Source organism: Rattus rattus, chromosome 9, assembly GCF_011064425.1.
Source record: "Rattus rattus isolate New Zealand chromosome 9, Rrattus_CSIRO_v1, whole genome shotgun sequence".
Classification (NCBI taxonomy): Eukaryota; Metazoa; Chordata; class Mammalia; order Rodentia; family Muridae; genus Rattus; species Rattus rattus.
In genome coordinates, this window is record NC_046162.1 from 90,955,656 (window position 1) to 90,973,956 (window position 18,301).

Sequence of the window (18,301 nt, forward strand, 5' to 3'; positions counted from 1 at the left end):
CGGGGAATAGAGATGGGGATCAGGTGGGGGAGGTACAGGAGAGATTTGAGAAAAAGGACAGAAATCAGTGTGTGTGGAGGGGAACTCTGGATGGGGGTCCTCCCAAAGTCTATGGGGGGCAACCCTAGCTGAGACTCTTAGCAGTTGGGGATATGGAGACTGAAGTGGTCACTTCTTGTAGCCAATGGAAGGAGACATCAACCCACCCACAAAACCTTCCACCCAAAATTTGCCTACAAGATGCACAGGGATAAAAATGAAGCAGTGATTGAGGGAACAGTCAACCAGTGACCGGCCCAATTTGAGATCCATCCCATGGGAGAGAGCCAACCCCTGACACTATTAATGATACCCTGCTCTGCTTACAGACAGGAGACTAGATAACTGTCTCCCGAGAGGCTTCATCCAGCAGCGGATGGAAGCAGACAGAGACCCACAGCCTAACAACAGGAGGAGTTGGGAGAGTCTTGTAGAAGAATGGATAATAGGATTGAGCGAGACAGAGGGGTCAAGGACACCTCAAGAAGACATACAGAGTCAACCTGGACCTAAGGGAGGCTAAACCACCAACCAAAGAGCATGCAGGGGCTGGCCCTAGACCCCCCCCTACATTTGTAGTAGATGTGCAGCTTGGTCTTCATGGGGGTCCCCTAACAACTAGAGCATGGGCTGTCTCTGACTCTGTTGCCTGCCACTGGATCCCCTTCCCCTAGTTTGGACTGCCTGGTCAAGCCCAAGTAGGAGGGGATGCTCTTAGTCCTGCTGCCACTTGATGTCCCAGGTGGGGTCCCCTTCTCCTCAGAGGAAAGGAGGTAATAGGGGCAAGGATTTGTGAGGGTGGGACTGGGAGGAGAGGAAGGAGGGGGGCTGTGATAGGGATTGAAAGTGAATAAATAGATAAATTAATGAAGAAAAAATTAAAAAGAGAAGACTTGCCCCTAGATTATGATATGGAAGCTCAGGAGGCTTAGAAAATGCTTTCTTTAGATTTTTCTGATAACCAGGATTGAATTTCTGTCAATATGTCAAAGATTGCTAATAATACCTCAGAAGGTTATGATGAGGATAAAATAAATTACACAATATAAAACATGTAGTTTGTCTCCTGTGAGAAAGTGTTAAGTAAGTATGATTTATAATCTGTATTAATGCCTTCCCCAAACAGCTGTGAAGAACCACAGTGTCCCAAAGAGTAAACTCTCAACTGAAATACTTAGGTTTTAAAATTTTAATCACACACACACACACACACACACACACACACACACACACACACGGCAAATGACAGAAATATACTACTGCTATGCATGCATACCCGGCTTACTGCTGAACTCTAAGTATAAGCTCATGACCCAGGCCTGAAGAACCAAACAGTCCATGTTCCTTGTTAAAGGGACAGTCTAAGAAGTGGGTGGCAAGGGCTTCTTAGGCTGGAAGACTACAAAGCTACAGCCCTTTCTGTCCTTCAGGGTCATCAGGCATACACAAAGTGTGTGTGTGTGTGTGTGTGTGTGTGTGTGTGTGTGTGTGTGTGTGTGTGTGTGTGTGTGTGTGTGTGTGTGTGTGTGTGTGTGTGTGTGTGTGAGAGAGAGAGAGAGAGAGGGTGTCCATATATACACATATGTGCAGCTGCCACACACACACACACACACACACACATATATGCACATAAAATAAATAAATCTTAATAAAAGACATTTCAAAAGTAACAGATGGTAATACTAGATCACAAAGATCCAGTTTAAAATCACTAAAACGTGTATGCAAGGGCAGTCACTGATGAACAATGAATAGTTACATTTTGAAGTACATGACTGTTGGGTCCTGGTAAATGCATGTGGCTTAGGGCAGACTCATGTTTATTGACTGGTCATCACCTAGCACAGAAAGTCTTCCTAACAAAGGTACTTTTCAGATGAACCACATATCAAGAACTTCAGGTAGCAATACTGAGGTAATGAAAAGGTCACAGGCTGAGCTAAAGCTGAAATGACACAGAAATCATAAAACCATGTAATGAAGTTGAACATAAAGCCAAGAAACAGAGCAACTGTTCTGTTGAATTCTGGTTCAGTTCTGTTTCCTCTTGGTATAGCGCTACTCGACTCACACTTTTCTTTAGGCCCACTTTCTTGATAAAATAAGAAAGACTTGGTAATAACCAAAGCCTACACTAAAATACCTCAGTTGATCCATCAGATCTCGAAGGTGACTTCCAAAGAGGACAGTAGGAAGGAAAGGAAGATACTTAAGATGACAGGGACAAAGAAGAGGAGGAGACTAGCACAGAAAGAAGGGAGACAGGACGGAGAGAGGGTGAGAAGCAGGTGATGTTAAGATTCTGCTCTGTGTATTTACAGGTTATTATTAATGTTCTCAAGGGATGGATGGCACCGGGCTTTGTATGTTTAAGTGGGCAATTATATCAATTGGGTCAAAAAAAAATGACAGGGAAAAAAAAAGATATTGTGTAAAGATGAGGGCAATAGGACATTCAAATGTCTGTACAAAGCAAAGAAGCCAGACTCCAGAACCGCTTGTCACAGATAAGGCCCAATGAGAAACAGGGCCTCTCTCTCTGTATTTCCCGCTATGCCCCTTTGTCCTGGAGCTAAGCATCATACCCAGTCAAAGTGAGGGCCAGGAGCTCTACTAGCTCTCGGAAATGAAAGGCACAAGGCATGGTGACACATGACTTTAAGACCAGCACTTAGGAGCTGAAGAGACGGCTCTACAGTTAAGAGAACTAGCTATGTGTTCAAAGGATCCAGGTTCAATTCCAAACACCCACAAGGTAGCTCACAACTGCCTGTAATTTCAGCTCCAGGAGATCTGATGTCCACTCTGGCTTCTGAAGGCAGCAGGATTCCCAGATAGACAAATATGCTCATATACATTTAAAAAACAAAAACAAAAGCCCCCAAAGACCCAGTGCCCGAGAAGTTAGGCAGAGAGATTGTGAGTTATAGGCCAGACAGACTATTTGGTAAGGCCACATTTCAAAACATAAAGCAAAAACCTAAAACTCTTAAATACTGAAAATTTGATTTGGCAATATCATATCCAGAAAAAGAAAAGGAAAACACAAAAGTGAATTTGTTGTAAAAAATCGCACAAGAAGAGACACAGCAGTTTAACAAGCATATGTTCTTCGTTCTTCCTTCTCAAAACTGAAGGGCTAGAACACCTAACAAGCAGCAAACCTATGCAGTGCAGGTATAATTTGGAGCTGTGGAAACCTCACTGATGAAACCCTCTGAAAAGCCAGGCCAATCTGTTTTTCCTTTGCTAGGCCACCACAGAGAAAGAACACAAACTTACAGTTCCTTATCATGAAGAAGGGAAAATAAAATCCAATTTTCACATGTACAACAACACTTTACTACCTTTAAACTACAAGGAATTCAGAGGGGGCTGGGAGTTAGGCACACATCTACCAGCCTCCTCACCAGTCCTCACAACTTAGATACAGCAAGGAAAGCCAAAATACCCTGGTATTACTAAAGGTTAAAGTTGAAACACCAACATGGCTTAAATGCAAAGGAAAATTAAAATTATATTACAAAGAGCAACCAAGACAAGAAGAGAGATAAAGCGGGTGGATTTTTTTCCTTCCATTTCTTTTTTTTTTTTTTTTGGTTCTTTTTTTTTGAGCTGGGGACCGAACCCAGGGCTTTGCGCCTAGGTAAGCGCTCTACCACTGAGCTAAATCCCCAGCCCCATTTCCTTCCATTTCTTAGGGGAGGTCTTTTGAATAGTGTCTCAGCCTGTAGCCCAGGGTGGCCTTCTAATTCAACACAATCCTCCTGCCTTGGCCTCTTAAATGCTGTATTTAGAAATGTACCAACACATTTGCTTAGAACTAGAAGGTATTCCTTAAAGTTGTTAAAAACGACAGGCAAATGTATTTTTCTGTTCCTTTTCTATTCCCCAGTGCTCTCTGGATAGCTGAATATTTAATTAAACAAATTTCACATTTTCCATCCTTCTTCCTTCTCCCATTTTTTTTTTCCTTTTTTTTTTTTTTTTTTTTTTTTGGGGCTGGGGGCCGAACCCAGGGCCTTGCCCTTCCTAGGCAAGTGCTCTACCACTGAGCTAATTCCCCAACCCCAACCCCCACCTTCTCCCATTTTGTATGATTTCTCAACTACTCCCAGGTTTTTGCTATTCCCAACTATAAGTCAATAACTCTAATTCCTCCATTTCTGTTAGGTTTGGGAAGAGTAAGCCCCAGAGCTGCTGGACTGCCCTGACACCTCCACAGCACTGGCCGCTGTGCGGCATCGCTGTGGGAGTGCCATTCTCATGGAAGAAGAGCCTGACCAAGACCCACGTGTTAGTCTTCACGCGGCAGGAAAAGCAAGGCGAGCACATCACCGTGGAGAAGGAGAAGCTCACAGAATGGCTGAGGACATCACAGTCTGTTTCCCAGACCACCCCATCCATCTTTACAGCCATTTCCTATAGTTCCAGGAATTCCTTCTTAAATTGCTCTGATAAAAGTGCTCTGATACAATACACTAAATTTCCTTTCTTCTTAAGTGTGTGTGTGTGTGTGGGGGGGGTGTCCTGATGTTTGTGTTGCAAATATTATAAAATCAGAATATACCCAAGACTTTTGACTATGACAGTAACTCCTTGTGGTACTATCTTAACATCGGATGTAGCAAAGACAACAATAAGAAGTGAGTACTCTCAAACAAATACCTATCTAGGAAGGCATGGATTTAAGGGCTATTAATTTAAAAAGGAAAAAAAAAATTCCTATCACCTTTCTTCAACTGCTATCATTTGAAGAACCCTATTAACAGAAACTAAAACATATTTCTTACCTCCGTGCAACATAATAGAAAATAGGATTCCCAGCTTTGGATGTGCCAGCTTGGTAGAAGATGCTTAATGTTTTCAAGGCCTTGAACTCTTCCTTCTCATGAACCTGATGCCTAAAACAAAGAGCAATGTCACTTAGAGGCTCTACACAGACTGTTGAATAGCTGAAGAAAAATATGATTAATCAACCATAAACAAAATACCGAGAAAGCAACCGGTTTTCTGGAGGGCAAATGTCAGGGTGCATTCCTGAGTCAGGATAACTCTTTTGGGATTACTTAACAATGCCACTGGACAGGGAGAGGAGCTGCACGGTTACTACCTTTTACCCATGCTATTTTTTTTTTCAGATAAAAAGTTTTTTAGTTTGTTTTTCCTTGCAAGTTCAACACCTCAATCTTCTCTTGTTTATGGATTTTAGGAGATGAAAAAGTGTCGGGAGCCATCATAGGATAAGCTAATAACTATCAGGTGATCTTTCTGGGATGATCTGCCTCAGATTACAATAATCCATGACAGATTTGATTTCTGCTATTAATATGCTTTTCCTGTTGTTATTAAACAGATATGACAATCAGTAGGCATTAGCCTATCCTTTGAAGCAGACCTCTGCAGATCTATGAAGGTGTGCTGTCCTGTAGTGATGCTGTATAGACAAATAGGTGACAGGTCTTTATGATGATCCTATGAGAGTTCCTACGAATTTCATGAAGTCATTGTTTTTGATAGCTGAGTAATATTCCATTGTGTAGATGTACCACATTTTCTGTATCCATTCCTCTGTTGAAGGACATCTGGGTTCTTTCCGGCTTCTGGCTATTATAAATAAGGTTGCGGGGTTGGGGATTTAACTCAGTGGTAGAGCGCTTGCCTAGGAAGCGAAAGGCCCTGGGTTCGGTCCCCAGCTCCGGAAAAAAAAAAAAGAACCAAAAAAAAATAAATAAATAAATAAGGTTGCTATGAACATAGTGGAGCATGTGTCTTTGTTGTATGTTGGAGCATCTTTTGGGTGTATGCCCATAGGAAATGGATGGAACTGGAAAATATCATCCTGAGTGAGGTAACCCAATCACAGAAAAACACACATGGTATGCACTCATTGATAAGTGGATATTAGTCCAAGAGCTCGAATTACCCAAGATGCAGAGAAACATGAAACTCAAGAAGGATGACCAAAATGCGGATTCTTCACTCCCTTTTTAAAAGGGGAACAAGAATACCCTTAGGAAGGGATAGGGAGGCAAAGTTTAGAACAGAGACTGAAGGAATGCCCATTCAGAACCTGCCCCACATGTGGCCCATACATATTCAGCCACCAAACTAGATAAGATGGATGAAGCAAAGAGGTGCAGGCTGACAGGAACCAGATGTATATGTCTCCTGACACAGCCAGAATATGGCAAATACATAGGCGAATGCCAGCAACAAACCACTGAACTGAGAATGGGACCCCCGGTGAAGGAATCAGAGAAAGGACTGAAAGAGCTGAAGGGGCTTGAGACCTCATATGAACAACAATGCCAACCAACCAGAGCTTCCAGGGACTAAGCCACTACCCAAAGACTATACATGGACTGACCCTGGCTCCAACTGCATAGGTAGTAATGAATAGCCTAGTAAGAGCACCAGTGGAAGGGGAAGCCCTTGGTCCTGCCAAGGCTGGACCCCCAGTTAAAGGGATTGTTGGGGGGAGGGTGGTAACGGGGGTGGGGGGATGGGAGGGGAACGCCCACATAAAAAGGGGAGGGGGAGAATTAGGGGGATGTTGGCCTGGAAACTGAGAAAGGGAATAACACTTGAAATGTAAATAAGAAATACCCAATTTAATAAAGATGGGGAAAAAGAATTCCTAAAATTCTATCAGTATTTATTAAGCTCTTTTATAGTGGGACTACTATTAGGTCCTTTCTGATAGTCAAAACTGCAATGAGAACTTTGCCAGTCTCCCATGTGTCACCAGTTAATTGACTCTAGATAGTAAGCAGACATTCTACTACTCAGAACACTTTCTAAGAAGATGTAAAAACCATTAACTAAAGGCATAAAAAGGAACTATGATTTATTACAGGTACTAGGACAGAAGATTAAAATGTTGACTGGGTTTATCTGTACAAAACCTCACTAATAACTTAGTTATGGTTTTCAACTCTCTCACGGAGCCATGACAGGTGATGAGTATGTAGCCAGATAATGACTCCTAATGGATATGCATGTAAGTATTCTCTGTTGAAACTTCTATTTTAGTTGATGATCTGAATTTATGTGTAAACTTGGATGAACTTTTTTTTTTTTTTTTCTTTTTTTTTTTCGAGCTGGGGACCTAACCCAGGGCCTTATGCCTGCTAGGGCAAGCGCCTACCACTGAGCTAAATCCCAACCCCTGTGATGAACTTTTTAACCATGTAACCATGTATTAAAAAAGATGTGTAAGTGCTGAGGACAAAGAGAAGGGACAGAACTGAGCTGAGGAGAACTTTTTAGACAGATTGCTTTTTAGCTGATCTCCACAGAACTTTTTAAAACAGAATTGAGGATAATTTTTTAGTCAGGACACAAAAGAACTTTTTAGATAGAATTGAACCCAAAAAGAACTTACAAGTAAAGGTATAGCATTGGGAGAAAAGGCATTGAGAGTAAGAGCAGGAGGAGAATGCAGCAGAAGGAGTGGGCCAACTTTTCCTTACCATGAGGCAGAACAGGTCCTTTCTTAATAACAAGGCAGGCTTAGTCTTATTAAAGGAACAAAGCTTTCTTCTTACAAACTTGGGTTTAATTCATTTAGTAAAGATTGGAGCTCATTTTTCATCCTCTCTGTACTGGTACTTGGGTCTTTTGCTTCAAATGCATATATGTACATATGGACGTGTGTGTGTGTGTGTGTGTGTGTGTGTGTGTTTGTGTGTGTGTGTTTAAGTATGTAATTATGAGAATGTATGTAAGCTAGGCCAAACTGGTTTGACTGGAAATGTATAAATGTGCATGTATGAATCTGTATATAAATTTATGTGAGTTTATGCATATTTGCTTATTAAAAGTTTTTCCTTCTGTGAGAATGATTCTCTTCTCCTGGTTCAATAGAAGTTTATTGCTCCAAACGTCCCCCTAGCCTGACAAGCAAGAGGCATCTGGACTGAAGGGAAAAGGCTCTAGCAATTCATCCATTACTTAATCTCCTGCTGTTTTAGGATGAGGGTCTAAGTGCCAGAGACTGCAGCAGTTTCTGGCCACTGAGGAACACAGAAGGGGAGGTCAGATACAGTAGCCAAGTAACTTAGACTTAGATAAACGTTTTATTATTGTATAGGAACCCTAAATATCTCCTAAGTCAAAAGTCTTACCCTCTGTTGACACTCTTCCCCCTCTGCTGCCTCAAGGAGAACTAACAAGAAAGAAGACCTGCCAGGGCTGCCTCCTGACCCATCCCCATCCCTTACCCCACAAGAAAGGCCTTCCTTTAATATGTACATATACACCTTCACAAAAACCTTTTTCACGATGATTACTCAGAGATTAAGTCCATCCAACATTTTGAATACTTTCTCACAATTCTCATATGTACTGAAATAAAATTTCTGAAACATAGCTTAATTTTTATATATTGTACTAAAACTCAGTGTGTTTATCTGAAGTTTTGCGTGATTTATAAATGATGGTATATAAATGGAAAGTTCATATCCATTAACTCTACCAATATCTCTATCTCTTCCCAAGTTCACTAATGTGGCTTCTGTAATATTTATTAGACATATACTGAATTGGATCTTCTCATTCTATCTTTCCTTGCCCTCTCCCCCTTTCTCCCCAAAGCAGGGTCTTACTAACTAAGTTAACTTTTATAAATTAACTACTCTTTTTTTAGATTTATTTATTTTATTTTTTTTTTTTTTTTTTTTTTGTTTTTTTTTTCCGGAGCTGGGGACCAACCCAGGGCCTTGAGGCAAGCGCTCTACCACTGAGCTAAATCCCCAACCCCTAGATTTATTTATTATATATGAGCACACTGTAGCTATCTTCAGACACACCAGAAGAGAGCATTGGATCTCATTACAGATGGGTGTGAGCCACCATGTGGTTGCTGGGATTTGAACTCAGGACCTCTGGAAGAGCAGTCAGTGCTCTTAACCACTGAGCCATCTCTCCAGCCCATAAATTAAAACTTCTGAATGTCAGATAAGAATGTTTTCCTTCTGTCATTGGCACGTCCTATGAATAAGACAACCAACCCACAGCCACAATGTACCATTCGTGAAATATATAAAAAAATACGTGGGGTTGGGGATTTAGCTCAGTGGTAGAGCGCTTGCCTAGGAAGCGCAAGGCCCTGGGTTCGGTCCCCAGCTCTGAAAAAACGAACCAAAAAAAAAAAAAAAAAGTGTTTAGCAAACATCAAGTGTGTGTCTAATAGTGAGAACCTTTTAGTTGATAGATTAGAGTCCTCTAAATGAGGGCAAAATAAATGTTCAGAGAATGTAGCAGTATTTGAATGTACTATATTTTTCTGGGCCTTAATCTAAAAAAATTTAAAACCGTGAACTTTTGGAAGGATTTAAAGATATTAGTATGGGAATAAGAACTTAGGATTTAAATGTAAAAGAACCATTAAGTCAGGTGTGAATTCAGGTCAATAAGTTATGTCTGTTTAACATATTTTCTATATCTATAATATGAAAATAATGCTATCTATATGTTCTTTAAAATATTAAATGAAGACAATGCCAAGGAGACCTTGCAAGATGGTTCAGCAACTAAAAGTACTTGCCACTGAACTGACGACCTGGGCTTGGTCCCCAGGATCCACATGGTGGGAGGCAAGAACTGACTCCTATAAATTGTTCTCTGACTTCTCATTCTAGCTGTGGGCAAGGGCACGCACGCACGCACACACACACACACACACACACACACACACACACACACACACACCAAACATGTCGAAAGAGCTAGATAAACTTTTTGTAAGACATCATTCTTTCTGTAAGAAAATCAATGTATCAAAGCAAAACAAAACACGTCATGTTAATACAGCATAAGCACACTTAATAAGTGGTTTGGTGATAAATTTTGTTTTGCACCTTCCAGAACATATTCATCCTTTCAAAGTTGTGCTTTACCTGGTCATAAATTCCTCAAACTTTGAACTGGTAAGGTTAAGGCTGGACCAGTGTGTATCTGCCACAGGCTTGTGCTCCGGAGGACCCAGATATGCAAGAAGTGTGGCCATCTTATCGAAAGGTCGTCTTCCAACAGCTTTATGATCCCTGGCAACAACAGGAAATGCTTAGAGGAAATAGCACTTCACAGTAACTGTGGAGTCTGACCTTCCTTCAGACCATCACTGCTTGCTTTTTTTGTTTGTTCTAACTACTTGTTCCTGCCTGTTTTTAAAGATTGCAGCATTGAAAGATCTCCAATCCTAGACACAGGAATATTTCCCACCTGTAAAATTTATTGTTTTAAGTTGAAAAAAAATTTTTTTTATAAAATTGATACCTGTAACACTCTCATCTACTTTTTCTTATAGTAAAAAGACTACCTTGTAAAGACAGTGTTTAGGACACGGCCTATGTAACCATGGGTAACTCATGATCTTTTATGTACTTTTTTTTTTTTAAGACATAGTCTTACTAGAATTATCCCAGGTTAACCTTAAACTCATGATCTTCCTACCTCAGCCTCCCAAATGCTGATAATATATAACCATGTTTTTAAAGATTTATTTTGTGTGTGTGTGTTGTATGAGGCCAGAAGTCGGTATCAGACCCTCTGGAGCTAGAATTATGAGGCAGTTGTGAGCTACTTGACATGGGTGCTGGGAACCAAACTGGAAGAGCAGTATGGTGGTTTGAATAAGAATGGCCCGATAGGCTTCTATGTCTGAATACTTAAGTCAGTGTGTGTTTTCCCACACTCCTCTCTTCCCTTTCCCTCCCTCTCAACAAATTATCAAAATTATAGGATGTCCAAGCTAGTTGGCAGACATGAAACTGTCAAATCACTGTCTATATTTTCATGTTTGAAATATGCATCATTTTGAAAGTAGCACATTTAAAAATCTCAACAAACTGCGTATGTATTCAAATCATGACAAAAAGAAGAAAATGTTCATCTTTAAGAGTTCAAGGTTATTAGCCAGGTGGTGGTGGTGCATACTTTTTAATCCCAGCACTTAGGAGGCAGCAGCAGGTAGATCTCTGCAAGTTCGAGGCCAGCCTGGTTGGTCTACAGAATAAGTTTCAAGGCAGCCAAGGCTACACAGAAAAACCTTTTCTCAAAAAACAAAAACAAAAACAAACAAACAAACAAACAAACAAAAAAACCCGAAGCAAAGCTCCAGGTTACTTGGGCGTTAACAGAGATAAAAGAAAGTGCTTTCCTTCTCCTGTTTTAGTGGCACGTCAGCCATGTCCATGCCTACTTCAATACTAACAGTTCATAAAAGACTAAGAAGTTTACTTTTAAACTCCCATCTCTTAGCTGTTTAGCCACAGTTGGTATGGTCTCCTCTCTTTCTCACAAACGAGAAAACCATATTTTATTGGCACACAAGGGAATTCCTCAGACACAGCAACTGGAGCCCTTTATAATTTTATATAAACTTAAAAGGAAATAACTCTGAGAAAGGACAGCAAATATGTCACTAGAGGCTTTGACAAAAAAGCTAGCAAAATAATTTCCAAATAATTTCAGATACTGGATCCATTCTCATTCTCTCTAGTTTGCCTTCCCTCTGAGACAAGGTCTCACCATGTAGCCCTGGCAGGCCTGGAACTCCCTATGTTGACCAGGCTGGCCTCAAACTCGCAGAGATCCCCCTGCCTCTGCTTTACACACACTGGCATTAAACAGCATGGCTCCATGTCTGGTGGTACTTTCTATATGCAGCTTCATTTGCGTACACTCAATAGGATCACAAGTGCAATGGCTGGTCCGACCAACTATATAACAGGAGTTGATTTTTTCCATATGCCATAATTCATACTGCAAAAAGATCAACAATTTTATTAATTCAACTTAAACTAAGTGTTTAATTTCCCCAAGACTGGGAAAACATACCTGTTGCTGGAAAGATACTGGCCAATTTTCTCCTGATTGTTCCAAAGCAGCCGATGTAAAGCGAGCACATTGCCATCACTGATGAAGGAAAGACTATGGTTTACTGCGTCACTTGTGGGACAATCTGATGCTATATCTAGGAAAAACCTGCAAAAATGCAAAGCCATTAGAATTGTAAACACCAGGTATACTTACGCTTATATATGCATTAAATTTATATAGAGTCAGTAATACAGTATCTGTGATTGCAAATGTGGAGGGCTTATGCCCTCCGTGTAAACAAGAAGCACAAGGAGAAAACTGTCTGATACTTCGTTTCCACTTCAGCATCAGAGCAGACTTCTGAAATGGGATAACAATAAATGTGGATGGATGAGATCTGCAGAATAGGCTAGTGTCTTATAGCTAAAAGAAGTGGAGGCCTAGGTAACCTCTCTTAAAGTTACACTTCCTGCCTGTCAGAGCCAGGATTGGAACTCTGGTTGTCTTAACCATCCATGAGGAGTCACAGAAGTTATTTTTTACCTGAAGACACCAAAGGCCAGGAAGCGCTGTAATGACAACAAACTGGAAGGGCAGCTGTAGAAGGCTGTGTGACATCAGTGACATCAGCTGGGTGCCTGACAAACATGGCTCAGCAGGCCTTGCTCTTCTTTCTCCCCCATTCTCTCTGCTTTGCTAAACACTGTTAGATTACATTCCTAAAGTAGCCACTAAGGTCTATTCCCATCTTTGGCCACTTCCTCCTCTTGAGGCTGACTACTCTCATCAAACGCCCTGCTTTGGTCACTAAATTCAAACACCTGGGTGTCTCCCTTTACCTTTATAAACCGCCATTTCCCTGTGGGCTATGTCTGCCCCCTCTCTGTCCAGAGGCAGTCCTTTGTCATCATCCCAGGTCTCTAACCCCTGTCCCTGGGCAAATATCTCTTCTCCCTCATCCTCTATCTCCTGTCTTATGTCTCTTATTTCATGCCCTCTGTCCCTCTGTGAGAAATAAATCTTCTTTGTGCTGAGTATTTGGTCTTGGGATGTCTTAAGGTGATTCCAGTCCCCTCAGTTTCTACTGCTGGCCAGTGACTTCTGGAGACGAGCACCTTCCCAAAGCACTTTCTCAGGAACCATCTCACCTGCTTTTTAAAAAGGAAACCCTGACAAAGACAGCACTGTCCCAAGGTTACAAATAAACCAACAATTCAGAGAATTAAAGTGAAGAATGGGTTATGAAAATTCAGTCTTAAAGCCACTACAATTAATCTCTTTATTCACACTTAAAATCTTATATCTTTGTACTTCCTGGTATATAGAGCATTGTTTTAAATTCAGACACACTTCTAAACGGAAGAAACAAACGTGTTATTAACATAAAATCATTCTAATGTATTATCTGTATCACTTAGTTTTAGTTTCTAATACAAGGCATCTTCTTGAACCCATTCCACAGCACTGCCAAAGTTAGAAAATGCCAACAGTTCTTTATAGTTTCCAAATAAAAAAACTACCTTGAAATTAATAAGAGTATAGAGATTTTTCACAATGTCTCTTAAAATGAAATAAAACAAAAATGTGTTCTTAATCTAGAAAGGATAGGGGGACCCTCCCCCCCCAGAAATTGACTGTAGCCCATGCATAGACTGCAGTAAAATGGAGACACGGCAGCCAGCGAAGACCCAGGCTGCTTACCTCCGTGCCAAGTCGAAGTTGCTTTTCACAAAATCATTAAAAGGCCTCATGTGCTCTTCCTTTGTGAACAGTACGTGATTGGCAATGCTCTGAAGGACCTAAACAATCAAACAGATTATGAGCATATGAGTAGTCAGATTACTTGCTATATGAAACCTATAAATTAATATAGTCATTAAAATAAATTTTCCATTGATAATTCTACTAGCGATTCAACTCAATTACTCCTTATTATAAAATTATTCTAAATATTGTTTTAATTCTTTTCAATTAGAAATATTATTATATATACATATTTTAAAGTATCTAATGCATGAGTATGTGTGTGATATGTGTATATATGCACACATTTGCATGGGTGATTGGTACATGTGTGTAAGCATATGCAGGCCAGAGTTTGACACTATTTCCCTCCAACATTGTCCATCTTCTATATTATAGCATCTCTCATGTGACAGGAGCTTGCTCCAGGGATGCTGTCTTTGCCTCCAGCGTGCTGGGATTATAGGTTAAATGCCATGCACCCTCTGACATTTACCTGGGTGCTAGGGGATCTGAGCTACAGTCCTCATGCTTGCATAATCAGCACTTTTACACATGGCTCATGTTTGCAGTCTCAAATGTTGTTGTTAATGATGATGACGACGACGACGACGACTAAAGAAACCCTACAATCTGTATCTTTATTTCCAACTCAATCTTCCCAGAGCAGTTACACAGAAAACCCTCACTGAAAGACAGATATTTATTTGCTAATATACCTTCCCCTCATAGGGCCCACTGTGTGTGTGTGTGTGTGTGTGTGTGTGTGTGTGCGTGCGTGCGTGCGTGCGTGTGTGTAAATGTATATAAATGTATATAAAAATTTAAATATTATTTTAAAGAATTCCTTTGCAATACAAAAGGCACATAACTGAAAACCACAGGACTCTCAAAAGCAAAATGAAATCAAAGTACTTTGAATATTGAACACTGAAAAATTATCTGGAAGGGATATTAAAAATTGCAAGAAGTATCAAAATAATTCACCTTTGACATTAACTTCAAGCCCCTTTCAATTCTAGGTGGTGGCTTTTTATCTAAAATCCCTGCTTCATACGGTGAGACAATGGCAGGGTTGATGAACCTCAGGAACATGGCACTTCCGACGGCACCGATGCTGTTCTGAGGGAAGCGCTGGCTAACCACCTGGGAAGGAGGAGTTGAGAGTTGAGCAGACGGTTTGTACTGAAATAAAGAGGTGGGAACAACGCTTTCAAGGTCAGAGTCTGCACAAAATTTCAATTATCAGTCTTAGCTGGTAACACCAGTTACCCTTAACTGTGATCGTGTGATTCTTTTTTTTTTTTTAAGACACAATTAAAAGAGAAGAAAAATCTCCTCATAGAAGAAACCTGAAAAAAGATTTTACTTCATAATCATTATGGGCAACAAAAGTAGACTTAATTGCACAGAGGTTAAGATATTTCTCTAAGATCAACAGACATAAAGTACAGTTGACTTCCATAAGGTCCTGAGAACTGAGCCTCTAACAGCACACCTCCTACACTCTATTCCTAACAGGGAGAGCTAACACTTGGCACACCCGCTAAAATTGACATTTCAGTGCAACTTACCATATACATCTCTGCTTAGCTTTCTGCTGAGTGAAAAACTTACTTACAAGCCATGTTCTTGTCAGCCACTTTTCTCCATGAGCATGCTTCCTAACATAAGGACCTACCTATTATTTAAACCACAGGAGAAACAGGAACTCTCGGGAACCTAAAAGAAAAAAGGATCCCACCAGAAGACAGAACCCCCACACTCCATGTACCTCAATTTATTCTTCTGCCAAATAAGTAATAAATTAAAAAACAAACAAACAAAAAACTTTTCAGGACCCAGGAAATAGCTGCCCTCCCTGAAAAGTAACAGGAAGCCAATGTAAATGGACCTATCCTCTCTATAACAAAAGTGTTCTGCACAGAATGCAAAGGACCAGGCAGGGAATAATGTCAGAACTGGCAAAACAGGCACAGCAGACTGGAGACAACGTCACAGAACTGGTTGTCCCTCTACCTCTACCTAATACTTCCCATTTTAAGCTAACACATGGAAATGGAACTATTCTAGAATTTAATTTTTGTATGTATCATATACACATTACTTTTTAAAAAAGAACACATGCAATAGTCAAAAGCTGTTTTAGTTTGGTGTGTCTAACTGTGATGGTGGAGTCCTAGCACTCACAATAACGGGAACACAAGGACAACCTGCATCCCAAAGGCCCTTGGGGGTGATAATGAGAAAACAGTTTATATGCAGAAGTGCCTCTCACTTCCCTTTCCTTTACCGAGTGTCAACACTTCTCTTTTATTTACAGATTCGACTCCAGATTAACTGTAGACTACTTCACTTTATCCTGGCCTACTTTGTGCTTTGTGAAATCTGTATTTCTTTATTTAAATTATTATGTCATTGTTTTGTGTGTTTTGCCTGCATGTAAGTCTTGTAATGCCACTTACAAGCTTGATACCCTCAGGGGCCAGAAGAGTGTGTCAGATTTCTTGGAACTTCTATTACAGATGGCTGTGAGCTGCCATGTGGGTGCTGGGAACTGAACCTGGCCCTCTGGACGAGCAGCCAGTGCTCTAACCACTGTGCCATCTTTTCAGCCCTAGGGTCTGAATCATAAATGTGTCCTTACCCACGACCTAAAATCTCAAAATAATTTTCTATCACTTCTGATAAAAATAATTAGAAAAGATTTCAGAAAATGATTCTTTGGTGTAGTCATTGTAGGAACTAGCAGCAGAGAGGCTGGTGAGCTCTATTTTCCCTTTTATGTACACTGTGATGCTCAGGGAGCTTCTCCAGGTTACAGTTCTTTTGGGTGCCTAGAGCACACAGGAAGAACCTTAGGATATCAGGAAAATTGGCTAAATATAGCTGTCTTTTTTTTTTTAAAACCTGAAATAAAGTTTTACATACAGAATTAAGAAGAAAATTCAAGTTTACTTTTCTTGGATAGTTTTTAAACTTTTGAGATACTAGAATCCCAAATCTGATAAAAAGAAAGCAAAAATCAGAATCATCATATAATTTCAGAATGTGCAAAGACAAACGCTGACACTGAGTTCTTTTAGAATTTCCAAATTTTAATTAAAAGAGACAAGAATATCAATAAGCTAACAAGACAATGAAGTGTTTGGGGAGCAAATCATGAAGACGGAAGAAGACTAAAACTGCCTTCTGGGAAGTCATGCTCCTAGTCCACCAAATACTTAGATTTAATTTTAAGCAGGCTGGGGTTTGTTGTTGTTGTTGTTGATTTGTTTTATGAGTGCACTGTAGCTCTGGTGTTCAGACACACCGGAAGAGGGCATCAGATCCCATTACAGATGGTTATGAGCCACCATGTGGTTGCTGGGAATTGAACCCAAGATCTCTGGAAGAGCAGTCAGTGCTCTTAATCAACAAACCATCTCTCCAACACTTCTAAGCAGGTTGTTTTTAAAATAACATTTTCAGTTTAACCCATTAAAATCCTGAAATAGTTTTAATAGGCCCAACCAACATCATAGTTTGTCCTTAAAGAGTGAGCCGGTTTATTGAACTTCTATGAAAGTGTCTTTACAAGTATTAATAATGGCTACACATAGATAGTCTTTAAAATGTATGTTTGGAAGTGGTTGTTTCAGAGGTTAGGTGTGGTAGTTCTCACATATAACCCTTGCAAGGGGGAGACCAAGGCATGAGCACTGCCATGAGCTCAGGCCTGCCTGCTATGAAGGTCTTCTGGGTGCCTTCAGCACTTAAGACCTGTTTCAAAAACACAAAAACAAAACAGGTCGCTACTTGGTGGTTGTCTCTAGGAAAGAGATCTTCTAAAGCACAACTTACACGTCTCTTGGTTTATATTTGAAAATACTCATCTTGGGAAACTTAAGAAAGTCTGAATTATCTTCTAAGAAGGGTTATTATAAAATTAATAAGAACGTACTTTAACTTTTAACCCTTTCCAGATCTCTAAAAAATAGTATCAAAACTTCATGTTTCAGAAAAAGTTTCGTTATTGTAAATATGTATCTTTTTGGCAGTGATATCTATATTTTTGGAACTAAAACCAAACAACACTTAAAACTAATAGAAATGCCGTATAAAAAGTTTCATGAGTTAATTTATAGAAAGACTATTCTTTCTTTCACCATTATTTAAAATCAAGTTGGAATTTTATCTAACACCACATAGTTAAGTTTTTGTTTGCTTTGTTTTGTTTTATTTTTGGCTTTTTGAGACAAAATTTCTCTGTGTGGCCCTGCCTGACTGGAAACTTGCTTTGTAGACCAGGCTGTCTCCAAGTCAGAGATCCACCTGCCTCTGCCTTATGAGTGCTGGAATTAAAGACATGGACCACCATGCCTGACACGTTGTTTTTTATTTCCAACTCTATAAAAATCTAATTTTGACCTAAATAATATTCTTCATGTAAGGTCAATGATCAGCTAACACCACCCCCCAACGCACGCACACACACACACACACACACACACACACACACACACACACACACACACACACACTTCCTTAGGTAAAGTTGAACTATAATAATCAGATAATAAATTATATATCAGCAGAGGATCACTAGCTATACATGGTGAAATCCTGAAAGTCTTGAGTTAGGCAGGCAACTTCCCCAGCAATCTAAGTATATTGTATTATTGAATATAATAAACTGAATCAGCTGTCATAT

At 40.1% G+C, this 18,301-nt stretch overlaps 1 protein-coding gene across 2 annotated transcripts in view; it reads right to left on the reverse strand.

Moving 5' to 3' along the window:
* Nf1 (neurofibromin 1) overlaps positions 1–18,301 on the reverse strand; it is a 230,850-nt gene that overhangs the window by 94,583 nt on the left and 117,966 nt on the right. For both annotated transcript variants that reach the window (XM_032911686.1, XM_032911687.1), the window contains 5 exons: positions 14,596–14,754; positions 13,567–13,664; positions 11,884–12,030; positions 9,942–10,088; positions 4,833–4,943 (listed from right to left, as the gene is read on the reverse strand). In XM_032911686.1, the coding sequence (XP_032767577.1) occupies positions 4,833–4,943; positions 9,942–10,088; positions 11,884–12,030; positions 13,567–13,664; positions 14,596–14,754 (662 nt within the window). The remainder of the gene's footprint in view (positions 1–4,832; positions 4,944–9,941; positions 10,089–11,883; positions 12,031–13,566; positions 13,665–14,595; positions 14,755–18,301) is intronic.